The sequence below is a fragment of the Pygoscelis adeliae genome, unplaced genomic scaffold (assembly GCF_000699105.1).
Source record: "Pygoscelis adeliae isolate BGI_AS28 unplaced genomic scaffold, ASM69910v1 Scaffold554, whole genome shotgun sequence".
Taxonomy (NCBI): Eukaryota; Metazoa; Chordata; class Aves; order Sphenisciformes; family Spheniscidae; genus Pygoscelis; species Pygoscelis adeliae.
Window position 1 is genome coordinate 120193 of NW_008824667.1, and position 15323 is coordinate 135515.

Sequence of the window (15323 nt, forward strand, 5' to 3'; positions counted from 1 at the left end):
GCTCTTACCACCTGGAAAGACTGGAACTAGCATATGAACTCCCTTTCCTTTTAAAAAAGAAAAAAAGTATTTATAAGTGTGTTCACCATCCTGCTGGTAATGCACTTAACAGCAAATTCAAGGAATTAGGATGTTATGCAAGATTTTGCTGTTTTGGGCAATATTTTGTTCCCCAAACCAAAGTTTTTACTTCTAAAATTAATTTTAGCCAGTGCACTTTCGAATAGTCTGCCTACCCAATGTGTGACAGACAGACACATGAACCCCACACACTTAGCTTCACAAAGTGAAGAATCTCAGTCTACAAAATTAATCTGAATGGCCAAGTGACCTGCAGAGCCAATTTTTATTTTACTCAAAGGAAAAAAAAGAATGTAGAAGCATGGAACAGTCCTCCTATTCTCGCAAGGGACCTCACGCTAACTACTTACCACTAATATTACCATGTCAGAATCCAGCGCTTGGTCACCAGGAGAGAGAAAAGTGGGGCAGGTGACACCTAAGTAACTGGTAAGGATCTTAAGTATAGTCATTATGCTTTTATTTAAAAGACTTGGTTTGAGCTAACTGTGGATTTTGAGAACTAATTCTAGGAAATCAGTTTAAGACGAGGCCTAGAGGTACTGCCCAAGTTTAAAGGGAACAAAAATTCTTATGTTATTTGAGTCAATTGGATTGCCTTAGTCCTGTGTTCTAATGTAATCCATATTGGATTAAAAGAACAAACTCAAAAATATAAAACTAGAAAGCTGGAAAGTGCATGTCGCTCTTCTACACTTACTTTGCATATTTTTCAATATTAGTGAAAACCTGGCTCTACCTCTCCTCCGTCCAGCTAAGGTCCTAGAAAGGATGCAAGTAGGAAATTCCACACAGAACATTTGCAAAGATGAGTTTTCACCTGTAGAGCAGGTATAGCTTTTGAAACTACTTTTAACTTCCTTCTAAAACCAACACGCTTCACATTTAACATTTAAAAGGACACAGTTAAATTGCTACCATCTCACACACACACAACTCTGCTCTTACACAGCTACTGGGGTTTTTCTGAGGGGGCGGCGGTGGGTGGAAGGAGAAAAGGGTGGGGGGAAGAAACACTGTGGGTTTGGAGATTATATTAGTGGGTCATTTTGGTAAGTGACAAAAGAACAAGGTAAGGCTTAAGAGCTGGCTTGCATATCCCAAAAGCTATGTCTGATGGCTTTAGATCCACTGTTTCCAACATCAACTGCCCCCCAATTCTCCTCCTCCTTCAAGGTATAAAGGCCAGCGCCAGGCACTTAAGTAGCACACAGATAGGGTAAGCACAGAACAACCACTCTTTGCAAACATCTCTGTTCAGGATTTCAGCAATCAGCAGAGTATGAACTTTCAAAGACAGAGGCAGTGGATCTCAGATACAGCCAGCCAGATGCAAAAACCAAACCAAAACAAAACCAATCTGTCCTAAGTTTACCTTTACCTGTTCTACTCATTCACATTTTTGCATCTCTATGACAACTTATAGCAACAAACCAGCAATCTGGTTAGACAATATGTGAAAGAAGTCTTGTTTTACACCCAGTACTGGATCTCACCGGATAACCTCTAGCTCTTGCACTACGAACAATAACATGTTTTCCTCTCATCTGACTTTTCTGAAACATGTATGGTTTATACATGTTGTGGTGGTTCTTCCTTGCTCAGCTTTGTCGAAATGCACTGCTCCTTTAAGTCAGCAGAGAGAAACAAGGAAGTGGAGCCAGCATCTTGTGACCTTCTGGACATCTGCTAATTAAGCATGATTCAGTTTGGATGATAACAGGTGACAAAGTCAGAGCACGAGATTATCTAACAAGAAATATCCTATCTGCTACACTTACACTTCTTGTCTGGGCGAGGGCATACATCCTTTCATCAACCAGCCTCTGCTGTGCCAAAGGTGCATCTGCAGGCTATGCTTATGCAAACAGCCAGTCTAGAAGCACCTTATGCAAAGACAATTGCACCATTTGAGTGCAATGACTAGATTAGCTTCCAAACTATTGCTGTTTGCTACCTACAAAGAAAAAAATTCAGTATCAGCTGTAAAGCAGGGAGCAGCTAGAAAAGGTTTAACTTGTAAAATGAGGAAACTTCAGATAGACAGACTTGAAACTCTGCAACATTACATACGGTCACTTCACAGAAGTACTAAAATCCTAATGAGTGTTAAGCACAGAACTGCACACGCCAGAACTATCTCCTCCCTAAACAAGAAATGTAAACTAAGTCAATTTGGTGTATATCCCCACAAATTATCTCACATCATATGCATGAAGAGATGAACATCTGCAATTCTTGAAAGCAGTCTTTGAGATTAGAACAAAACCATGCTTTCTTTACAAAGCACGTTTGGTGTGCAATTTATTTATTTATTATACTCTAATAATTTATTCCTAGAAGACTCTACATTAAGGACATAACTCTGAAGCTTAATACACATTAAAGCTCAATATTACAGTCAGGAAACGACTGTTACAAATCCTTTGTGCAATCTTAACTGACAACAGCTTAATCGTATAACCACGCAACACTACTCAAATACAGACTTTTTAGTGACACTGTGTATTTAAGCTCTGAAAGTTGCTCTGAAATTTTCTAGTAGAAAAAAAAAAGGCAGTTCAGGTCAATATCTCGCTGGCCCATCCGTTGTTTGCCTCTGGTTTATATAGCCCCATTCTACCAGTCACTAGGTAACTAACATCTAGTGGCTCATGTTCAAAAAGCCTGCAGGATTAAAAGAAAGTCTTTTACAGATTTTATGTATCAAATCTTTTTCACCACATTTTTATGGTGTAATTTAGTTAATCACACACTTTACAAGTATAGTGATCATAAGTTGTTCTGTATGTGAAGCACACTGCTTTTTCACGGATCACAAGTTAAAAAAAAAAATCAATGCCATTCAACACTTGAAAATTTCTCTTCAATGAAAGTTAATTTTCACCTACTCTTAAAAGCTAGTATTACTGAGTTAAAATGAAATGGCAACTTACTGCACCTTACTGATAACAAAGTTTCTTTGTAATTGAAGAAAAATGAGATTTCTTGGGGAAAACCAGAGATAACTAAATCTACTTACTGTCAAAATCAACCTTAAGAGTACCCAAAGAGGAGCAACGAAAGATGAGCAACAAAGATACATGAAAACCTTAGTAAGACCAGATGCCACCACTCTTGCTAAGTCTGAATAAAGTCATAAATTTTAAATGATTCTATGATAAATGTACATGGCACAACACTGGCAGAATGTTCTTGCACACCCCTCCAGAGGTTAGAATATATCACACAACAATAATAGTAAGAAAACCCCACTTAGATTAACACTAAACTACAAGAGCATCAAAATGACGGTATTTAGTCTTTGGTACTTTGGAATGTGATAAAGATCTCTGGTTTATTATATAGTTTATATATGTTTATCTAAGCGTACAGAGAAGGGAGAAGCTAACAGCAGCTTGCTAGACATGAATTTTGAGAGACTCTGGTCACTGGATTCACAGGAGGCTGACATTGTCCCAGGCTGAAGCAGAACAGCAGTCTACAGTCATAAAAGGTAAAAATGGAAGGGGTAATGGTCAACAAATTGAGAAGCTGAAGGTTTTTATTGCAATGAGGTTGAGGAGCATCGGTTTGAAATGAAGGGTATTCCATGGGACAAAGAACTGTACAAGAACACAAAAAGGTGAATACCAATACCAGAAAGTGTATGTGTCTTTAGATTTGAGTTACTGTAAAGAACAGGACAAGGTGTGTATATACAAACCCCTCTCCACCCCTTTTTTTATTTACAAGACTGAATAAGAATGCAGACACTTTAGGACAATCAAATCTATCAATCAGTTATTTCACCCTCTGAAACTACTTTTGACTGTGGCGGATGCCACAATCAACGTTGCTCAAGTCTTGATATGTTTTCAGCAAGACAGGAGGGAAGACTAGCGCACATCTCAAATTCCACAGCAGAGGTAAGAGGGCACTCGCTGACTGCGTATGTTCCAGTCTGGAGCACAACTGGCTGTTTTCATGTGAATTCCCTTTACAGTTGCCTTTAACCACACGTTCGCTTGTCTCACAAACATCTCCGAACCACAGACCCAGTAGGTATCATCAGTTGGAGGACCTGACACAACCTTGTTTGAAATAAACCCTGAACTACATATCACAAGGCAGGGATGCCTCAGCACCAACTACTTCAGTCCGCTCGTCTGCTTCCATTGCACGAAATTACTTGCTGAGGCAGACACAGCTATTCTCCATCAGTGTCCTTGAAAGGACATAGTGTTAACCTGGAATTTTGTTAGATTAAACATATGGAGAGCACTGTCAGAACACAGGAATTAGTGATGAGCCAACTGATCCCTGGTGATTTGGGAAGCATAAAAAGAGAGATGAGGCCAACAGGATGACAGCTGGAGACCCAATAAAGGCACACAGCATTTCTCCAAAAATTCTCCAGCAGTGCTCTAGTATTTGTGCACAGCAGTAGAGGCAAATGTGAAAAGAATGTAAATAATATTTCTGTTCAGCTCATGGAGTCAGATCTCCAGCACTGTTTGCAGCATCTGTATTGCACCATTTGATCACTAGTTTGCATTCTCATGAAACCACCACATAATAATTAATCTCAGCTACTTAAAGATGACCAGGTAGAAGTTCAGTAGTAACTGCAACTTCTGAAGAATATCTAGAAATTATGGACTCAAAAAATAAAAATATATACCAATTTGCATATTCTCTAATCATTAGTTAAGTCACTGATTCGTATCATAACTTATGACTAGACCCACACATGCCTACACAGACAGGAAAGGTGACACCTGAAATTATTTAAAGCTAACAGTCCCCTTCTCAGGCAGACAATCTCTTGGATACTTTTTCCATCGCTACCAGATGCAAAAGAGAACCGTTATGATTTTATACAAGAGCAAGATCTCTACTGAAGGTAACATTGTGCCTTCATGACAAAGCCACGCTCAAATACTTCTACTAGCTCAGGTATCAGAAATCACTTAGCTGTGTTAATATAACTCCGCCTGAGCTTCTTAGCAGGGTTGTGCTGCAAACTATATAGCCCCTTGCAAAGTACTTGCTCATCTATCAAAAGCAATCTTACTTCAGCTTTTTCTGTATCGTGCTATACAGAGATACTTCAAGGGATGCAATTTTTCCATTTTGACAAGCCTTCTTGTGCACTGAAGTCTTTCATCAAGTGTGATTTGCCACACTGACACTGAAACATAAACAATCTGGTCTATCATCATTACTTAAGCCCTTTAGTAAGTCATCAACATTTCCATATGCAGTCCATCAAATATTTATCACTATATGGTCCTTTGTAACTTTCTGATCATCCGACAAATGGATCCATACATGCCAGCAGCCTAACACGAGGCTTCCACACTGTACACAGTCATCACATAAGGAATTGCACCAAAATTCCAAAACTTACCGTTTCAAAGCTGCCTTTGTGCATCAGATCAATGGGAGGCCTGAAGAGGTCTGCTAGAGTAGTGAGTTTCTTATCTACTGCTCCTCCATTTCGTAGTTCCTGTTCCTGTCGAACTGCACAGCCCCAAGAGGAAAGGAAGCTGAATTAGACAAAATACTCACAAGATGGATTTATTATTGGCTATACGTTAATACACAAAACTTTGGCACTAGAGTCACAAGGTTAGACCACGCTGAATAAGATTAGCTGCTATATAAGGTAAGAACCCCGCTTGCCCCAGCTTTCTCAAGCACTGGGCTTTTATTTCACTTTTAAAAAACATCTTAATAATGTGAGTATCAGCAGAGGGGGTCACATGCCAGTATTTGAAAACGAACGAGCAAGAAAAAGCCATGATTTTTCCCCAGTGATGCTTCTAAAAGGGGAAACTGAGCTAAATTGTAGCATCATAACTTCTACTTGGAATATTTCTATTCCACTGATTCTATTTCTTGACTGTAAGGCAATCCCACAGAAAAAAAAACCCAAACCCAACAGACTTAGTTTACACAGAGAAATATCTTTGGAAGTTTACATTAAATATCTACTCTTCCCACAATCGGCTCAGGATACCACTGTCTCTTTCAGGTGAATGGGTTTTCAGACTTGTTTATCCCCAAGTACCACACTTTGAGCATGTTTCTTTTAGTGGTATCAATTCCATTCAAAATAATACAGAACTTATTTCCTACATACACATGACCATACACAATAAAGGTAAATCACAGCACTTGCTCACCTAAAAATGCAGCAATACAATGTATTTTATGGAACCAAGTCAGCTGAAATGGGCAATAACTATCCCATGACCAAAAACTTTCCAGTAGTGAAAGGAGCTGTCAATGGGCCATAGTGTACAAACCATTTTTGAGCAGACACTGGATCCCCACAGGGAAAAAAGCATTCCTGTGGAGCAGGCCTAGGAGTCAGGAAATAATCTGGACTTTCATGGCCAGGACCGCTTTTTCAGAGATAGCCAGACAGTGGTATTCATCTATGAAGTTTTACTAAAAAGCATGATAAAGTTTCATCATAAACCTTCACAATGGTTTTACATATGTGCATCTCTAAATTTCTTACAACAGAGTGGAGATGATGAGAAAAAATTTAAGGGTATGATGATACTATAAATGGTGTATTTTCATTTACACAGCTGCCAGTGACTTCAGTACTTGACAAGTTCATTATTATTGGAAAACCCTGATCAAACCTGTCAGGGGAAAGGAAATGATTATGAATACTTTTTTTCAGCTGAGCATCCAACAGCACCTAACTACATGGGAAGCTGGTCCACAGTTAAACGTCTTGAACACTCCAGCAACATCAGCGATAACAACTGCACAACAGCTCTAACTCAGCTGTGAAATACCTGGTGTTCTGCTGTCAAAGAATCCTATCCTGTAAAACTTAATGGCTTAAATAACAGCCAATGCTTTGTCATTTAGAGATTCTGCATATGAACAGATAGACAGTGGCAAACAGCAATTAAATTAATGAGAACCTTGTGTGGGGCCAAGGAAGAAGTCTCAGGGCTACTCAAATTAATTCAAGTGCCAGCACAACCACTGGCTAGCCAAGAAAAATCCAGTGGATGAACTTAATTTCTACATGGGTATTAGATTCTTCCCCCTTTCCAATTCCCCCTAGAGCAGAAAAAGGTGGTTTTTTGAGAGTTATCAAGAAAACATTTGCCATACCAAAGCAGATAGAATATACTGTCTGCAGGTTTTATTTATGTCACACGGGCAAGTGTTTGGACCAGCATCCTCACTACCTGCTTCATATGTCCATTACTCAGCACTCTCCCTTCAGCCATCCTAGAACAATAAACTAACAACCTTAACTGCACTACAAATGTGGAAGACACATATCAGCAAACAGTACTGACACTACAACAATGAACAGCCTAAGAATGTTATTAAAAAACCCAAACTTCTGCTATAAAGTAGGCAATTTAAAACCATTCAATGACTGAAAGCTGTCATAGCCTACAATGGAAACTATTTTTCAATCTTACTTGCATTAAAAAAAAAAATAGAACCTCCAGCTTACTGATCTGTAGACACTTACTGGTTTCTGTTTGAAAATCCCGAAAGCCATCAAATATTGAGCGCGCAGGTCTGCGTCTTTTAGGAGCTTAAAAAAGAAATTCAAGAATTATTTCAAAAGTATACTATCAAAAGAATTACATATTAGTACTTTCCGTCACATGTGTAGGAAAACAGAATAGGAACCCAAAGCATGAATGATGTGGGAGTAAGGAAGGGCTGGAGGAGGATGGGAGGATGGAAATAGGTAGTTTGTAAGACCCATTTCCTAACACATCCTCCCTCCAGCAAACCTTACCCGAGAAACAAAACATGTATCAACAATACACAAAAGTTTAAAATTAGCCCTTTCTGATGGGCTCACTGAGGCCCATCAGTATGTAGTGGAAGTGCTGTCACAGCATCAACGTATCACAATTCCAGTCAGGATTTTTACAAAAGGCCTTCAAGTAGATGAAAAACTTCAAAGGATTAAACCCCATGGGAGAATATTTTATTTATGAGGAACCATATTTGTTTTTTCCACAATGCATTTCTATTCTTTGCTAATCCCTTCTCCAGATTCTGTCCCAACTTCTTGGCCGGATTGGCAACAGCCACACTCTTCCATTGGATCCAGTATCACTATCTGCAAGGAAACCTTCAGAATAGATTATTTGCAGCTGACAGAGACGGCAGCCCAGGCAGATAATCGGAATAGTACCTAAAAGTACCACTGAAGTCCTATGGTACAGCACAACCACTGTACTTGGGATATAAAACAAAATTGCCTGCCAAGACTTACTCCAACTATTTATCTGCATTACTATTAATTGAAAGCAGAACAATTTTAAGATAGAACTTTCAAAGCCTAATTGTTACAAGACATGATAAATAATAAACAAATTAAACAGAGTAATATAAATACAACGTATACCCACCAGAAACCTGTAATAAGAAAAATCATTTACGGTGAGAAAGCACGACCTCCGCACATATCACAAAACAAGTGCCTCCAAAATCTGATTTTAGAGACCCTTCCGATTTTGCACCCATAGTGCATGCAGCATCTTTCATCTTTCACCGTGTGACACACCAAGGGCATAAAGAATGGTGCACAGTTCTTGTTCCTTGTATTCTTCTCGTACAGAGTAAGAAGAAAAGAATCAGTATATCCCGTACAGAATATCATGGAAAAAGAAAGTAAGCCTTAATGAAGAACATGCTTGTGAATAATGCCTCTCTAACTCCAGTAAGTAACATCTCTTTCACCTCTGAATGCTTAGGCATAACCACAACCCATTCAAGCCAACTTCAGAGCAACTTAAACTGCAGCTAAGAATAGCAACTGAAGGACCACTTCAGCAAAAGCAGCATTTCCCTTGCCAGGCTTAGCTACAGCCTGGCAGCGCTGGTAAAGATGTTCACAGCCGTCCAGGTAGATGTTTTTCTGATGTCCTTTGTACTGCAAGATGGGATCCATGTATGTGGCAGAGCACAAATAGACAGGGGCATCTCTTCAACTGGAAGAAAACCTAAGCTCATACAACCACCTCAATATGACACTGTTAAAAACAGAAACCGGCACATCCCCTGCTCTGAGGTTAGAGCTGAAAAGGCCAAATGAAGTATCTCTCTGGTTTCAGCTAGTCTGTCAGGCTGGTTCATGTTAAACAGAAGTGGCATTAGTGAGCATATGAGCACTGGTGGACCAGATAGTGCCAGGAGGGTATTGCTGATCCACAGATCGCCTCAGGAGGGCAGTCAGTGACAGCACGTCTGAGTGTGTGACAGGTGGGTAGAACAGGACCAAGCACTAGGGTCAGCAGATCTTACGCTTGCGCTTCTTCAATTCTTGAACCCATAGGAGTCTACAGACATTGTCAAAAACTCTGTTGGGCCACAGAGAAAGCAAGAGGAACAAGCTGGTGCAGTGTCTTCAGACAGCCCTCAGCAGGACATCTTCCTCTGGAATCACCTCTCAGCTTGTGCATCCTGGCTAAAGACCTCTCTGATGTTGAAAAACAGGATCAACAGAAAACCAGTTCCAGGGTAAACCTGGAGCTTGGCCTCCTTCTCCTTTCTAGCACAGGAACTAAACAACAGAAAAGTGCATTTCCTATGGGTAGAGACCACTTTAAAGATGAGCACTTGCATGCTCTTCCTCAATAAAAAGGGGAAGACACTCAATTCACTTGACACGGCAAAAGCCATACAGACAGCTAGAAACAGCCTGGTCAACATGAGAAGGACAGAGCCTCACAAGGCTAGAGGAAGTAAGCATAAAAAGAGGGAGCCTTAGATCTCCACACAGACATGGACACTATACAGGAGAGGATAATGCACCAGGTAAACCAGTCCTGCTACAGAAGTTCCACCCCTGTGCTGCTGTAAAAGAACCACAACAGCCGAGGTTTGAGATTGAGGTTTTGAGATTCAGAACATTAGTGTATTACATGAGTACTAAACAGTGTTTTAGAAAAGCACCCAAAAGAAAACAGCACTTCCATCACCTGTTTCCTTAGAGCAAAAAAATGTTTCAAAAGCAAAAGTGATAACAGCTTCAGAAAACAAACTAGAAAACTAGCTGCATGGTGTGACTTAAAGAGCAAATTAAATTCCTACATGAGAAATGGAGAAAACGATGAGTAACCATACAGTTCAGCCCTTTCTGATCTATCATCTCCCTGAGAAGCATGCATTTGTTCTCTTCATTTTCACGCGTCAGTCAAAACTCAAGCTTTTATCCCACCATCTTGAACACTTTCACAGCAGTATCACACGGTTGTGAGCCCCCAGAACACAGATCTATACTTATCGTAGCTAATTGGCTGTTGCCTCACAAAGTCTCATGAAACTGGAGTTAGCAAATTAGTACCACTGGGAACATAGCATCTCTAATGTGTGAGGTTTTTAATAACACTGGTGTATTTCCACGTATGCAATCATGTTACATGGCAGTAGAGTTGCAGCAGAAAAAAAAAAAGAATAAAAATACATACAATGCTTGCTTTCTTCACATTCAGCAAGTTCTGTTTTTCTTTTGTTGCTTAGCTCATCTCAAAGTAAAGAAAACAAAAAAGCAAAATAAGAACACAAGCCTACCTCCAAACAAGGGCTCAGGCTCTACTAAAATCTCCTGCTTTTGAGGAATTGGAGCTCGTACTTCATCCCTATCAAAGAGGAAGGAAAAAAAAAAAAAAATCAGAGAGATAATAACATTCCAAGTACTATATAAACCAAGTCCCACTGTGCTCCAAAGGCTCCTGCAACTTGAACCAGCTAAGGATGCTGCTGTACCATTGCACAGAAAGAAGAGATTTGGGGTCAAAAGGGACCTCAAGAGACCATCTATTCCCACTCATGGCACTGAAGCAGGTCTTAGTACACTCTGCATTAAGATCTGGCATGGATGACCTTTCTAAGTCTTGGTAGAAGATTACACAGATCCCTGTGTGACTTGATCCCAGGGTTTGTCAATCTACTATTCAAACATTTTTCTTCTTTAGTAACTGTCTTAAAACTTGTTAAAGTTTCTTAAAACTTAGCAAAGGCTGCTAATTAATCCGCTTGCCACCCTCCTCCCCTGATTATCTACACAGAGGGGAAAAAAAGGTTATCTTCCTTATTACAACCTTTCTTCTGTTGAAAGACTTTTTGCTTCCACTTGAAACTCACAGCCCTCTCTTTTCCAGAGGAAGGAAAACAAGATGGTCAAAATGGCCATTTCCCCCCATTTCTGAAGCAATTCTTTGCTTACATAGCTGGGCTCCCTCACACATCAACAGCTTAGTTACGCTTGCAGAGACTGCTAGACAATCTGAAATTATGACTAGGAGAAGAAAGGAAATCACAAGGACTCTGACACAGTATCACTTACTCAGTGGTGTCACCTGGCCCATAGGTCTATGCGAAGGAGGGCATGGGCTCACCCAAGGAAATCCATTGCTATATCCTGCCTATGAACTACTCCTGGAGTGCCCTCTTCCCTCAGACTCTTCAAATTTGTAAAGTGTGCAGTTTGCGGCTCTTGGCCATGCAGGTTTCAAGAAGTAACTCATAACGTCAGCAAGATGCACTAACCTTGCTATTAACCTCCACATCTTTGATTGCTGTTGTGAAGCTAGTTATTCTCCATTTTGCATTTGCATATTTATTGTTCTCTCTTCCTAGAAGTAACACTAAGCTGACCAGCACCTGGAGGGTGTCAAGTATAAAAAAGAAAGTATTCCAATAAAAACTTGAATCTTAAGTCACTGATGTGCCAGAAGTCGTCTAGAAATAAGAACTCTAACACCTATAGATACAGAGTTTTAACTTCATTACCTGTCAAAGGTTCAAGCAGGAAGGCACTTGATATCAACTATAAAGGTTAGTACTAGAACAGTTGTTTAAATTTATACATGTGCTTCAGAAGTATGAGTGGCAAGAATTTTCTTTAAAAGTTAGTTGTCTTTTTCCTGAAGACTTTCATAAAGACAAAAGCATGGCTAGGTTTAATTTAGAACATTTAATGAATGTGATTTATACCAGTTAGCTTCCACTCAAAATATTCCATTTATCCCAAGCAGACACATTAACAGGCAGCACTGAAAGAGACTCTGCGATGCTCGAGTGGAACAACTCTTTCTTTTATTGGCATCCGATGTGTAAGACACTGATGCAGATTTTGTAGTTGCTTATTCTTCTGCATACTAGTGTACACGATCTAGCCTTTCCAGTGCCAAATCTGGTTACACTTAAAACAACACAATAAAACCTTTACAAATGGGACTAAGGCCACTACATTTATAAGAACCAAAACAACAGAACTCTCTAACTGCCCAATTAACGTAAAGCAAGATTGCTGGAGCAATTTAAAAGTAAGAATCTCTTACTACTGGATCCCCACTTTAATGTCTTGAGCTCCGTTTGCAAAAAAGGGTATGTATAACCTACAGAAAACTTCTGAAGTACATGCAAGAGAGACTAACTTATGTTGGTCTACATACCAACTTAACTAATAAGAACTTATTTACCCAGAACAATATTGGAGCAATCAATTTAACAAGATCATCAAAGCAGCATGTATTACATTGAGTTCACAGCAGGTTAGAAGTGACAATTGTCTTATTTGTTCTGCCTTACGCTATTAAATTCTTCAGACAGACTACTCATTTATACAGACATGTTCATCAGGTACATACTCAGTGTGCGGTCGAACAGCAGACACCCCTGCAGAACTGGTGCTAGGCTCCTCTGCTATGCCTCCACCATCCAGAAACATGGTGACAGCCATCTCCAGATTGTTGTTGCATGCTTCAAGCATATGCTTTCCCACGCTTTCACTGGCACCTGTAATGCCAAAGAAAAACTAAAGCATTCTTCGGAAAGCATTTTGATTGGAAGCGCTAGGAAGAGCTGACCAGCAAGCTTTCTCTCTCAAAGCATTAATAATTAGAAAGAACAGTTCATCAGTTGCCATTTATCTCTGAAGTACAACTATGAAATGAGACAAACATACATATCTCACAGCGGAAGGGAATGCCCGCATACAGGACAGACAGACTTCTACCTTCCATCGAGAGAAAACTTAGTGGAAGCCATCTGAGGGGTTTTAGCATGGTTTTTCTTTTTTTCTAGAGGTTAGGCCTTTTCCTGGTAGGCATAGTAGGCATACACAAAAATTGAAAACTTGATTTAACATTTTAACAGGGAGAATACTAAATCAGCTGGCTAGAGTTTTTTTACCCACTTATAACAGATATTTAGAGATGGAAGAAAAGATACCCTGTTTTACTGATTGCACTAAAAGGCAAAAACAAACCAGCAGAAGCTCAGTTCACATAAGAGGGAAAAAAAAAAAGCTGAGAGAGAAAGTAGTACTTGTCTACACAGTTATTTGTATAATGACTAACATTTATTAAAATCTCTCCTAAATCCAGTCTTACTGTAGCTGCTCGGGAAGAAACAGTAGTTGTTAGCATCACTTGTAACTCTTTCCTCCGAGGGTCAGCCTCGACCTCCCAACTTCTCCTCAAAAACCATACCATCAACAGAAGCACCCTCATCAGTGGAAGCTCTCCTGCACCTAACCCTTTAAATGTCTACTTACTACAGCACCTGTCTCTATAGGTGGTGGATGGCCAAAGAGTTTATTTTCATATGGGAAGGCTGGTAGAGAGGAAGAGTGGCAAAATGCAGCTGAACCAGTTTGGGAGTAGCTTTTGGATCTGTAGTAATTCTTACTAGGTTCACTGCAAGTCACCAAAATGAAGAAAACACTTTTCCCAGCATCAGAATCACAGATAACATCAGTTTGGACAAAATGCATTTGGATGTTTCTCAGATTTTCTGGGGAAGACTCAAGAAGCTCTAGTTTGAACAGACTAGTAAGAGAGAGTACACTTTGAAACTGTTGAGTTCATTCAGTCCTAAATGATCTGCACCACTACATTAAATCAGGGAGAAAGCCAAACTGTCTGAGGGAACTGGTTTTCCAAAAAAACAACCTGTCTTCACAAGCGTACTCAGATGGCAGTCAGCTGTATTTTAAGACCTTAATCGAGGTGAAGAAAGTGCAAAGTAAAAAGTAGTGACGTCTCAAAAAATTATGTGAGAGCATCAAGTTCGCGTTCTTCAAACGAACTGCTCTTTGGTATTTGCAGCTCAGGAGTGACAGGAGTGATTTTGTACACTTACAACTCAAAGCTGAAAGTTGCTAACACAAACCACCGAGGGCGTGTGCTTCTGAGCACCTGTCAAATCATGCCAGTATTGGCAAGACAAGCTCCATGACAACACGCTTTTAGATATAACCTTAAATTCTGTTAAAATGGAAAAACAAAACCTCAAAACTCTACTTTAATAGTGGATGTGTGAAGCCCAGCAGGTTTTTTTTCCTTTGTGAAAGCATAAGAGAGGTGCTGTTACATTTAACATAAACCATCTGCATAAGCACAAAAAGCTGTCAGGAAGAGCAAACTAGCATGACTCGGCCTGTTCTGGTTCATTTTTTAGAAAGTATCTCAGGCACTACTGAAAATAAAACACAAGGCACACACGGGCACATACGATAATGAAAACCTATTTGCTGCAGGTTCTTTTTATTTGGAGGGTTTATTCTAAAAGGCTTCTTTAAGGATAGCTGAGTGATCAATAATTTCCCAGTGTACCCTACCGGCATGTTCAGAGTGTACTAAACACCGTCAACATCCCTGTTCAGGATTTGAGTGCATCCAAGCCTAAGTATAGGGACACAACCTGAAACTGAGCTGGTTAGAGTTACCAAATTAAAAGCAGTTTCACTTGTATCAACTAAAAAGCCAAAGATGTTTTATTAAACACTCCTTCAGTATTTGATATGCAATGCTGCAAGCAAGGTGGAACTATAGTGAAGCAGATTAAACGCAAAGTGGGTCAAGTGCTCCAAGTACATGAGCTAAAGCAGGAATTGTCACCTGCTGTAAACTTCAATTTAAAAGCGACTTCCTATTTTCGTTAGCAAACTAAATTCTCAGTAAGTCGACCATACTTTAAGATACTTATGCTTTTTTAAACGCGGACTCAGGGTTCAGCTCCAGTCTCCCGCCCGGCCGTGAGCTTTATTTGCAGGAGCAGGACGCGGTTCCCGGGCCGAACCGGACCGAACCGCGGGGAGGGAGGGCACGAGAAGCTCGGCCGACCGGAGACAACCGAGAGGCGCCTCCCAGCCGCCGCTAAAAGCGAGGGGGACCCCACAACGTACAGGGCGGAGGCCCCGCGGGTGCCCGGCCCGGGCCTCGGGCACCACCCGCCGCGCCGGG

The 15323-nt window shown here is 40.3% G+C and overlaps 1 protein-coding gene across 1 annotated transcript in view; it reads right to left on the reverse strand.

Annotated features, from left to right (window-relative positions):
- Positions 1-14704, reverse strand: part of UBXN7 (UBX domain protein 7) — a 24393-nt gene extending 9689 nt beyond the window's left edge. The window contains exons 1-5 of the mRNA XM_009322896.1: positions 14699-14704; positions 12726-12892; positions 10645-10712; positions 7583-7648; positions 5474-5586 (exon numbers count right to left, since the gene is read on the reverse strand). Of these exons, the coding sequence (XP_009321171.1) occupies positions 5474-5586; positions 7583-7648; positions 10645-10712; positions 12726-12892; positions 14699-14704 (420 nt within the window). The remainder of the gene's footprint in view (positions 1-5473; positions 5587-7582; positions 7649-10644; positions 10713-12725; positions 12893-14698) is intronic.
- Positions 14705-15323: the final 619 nt, after the last annotated feature.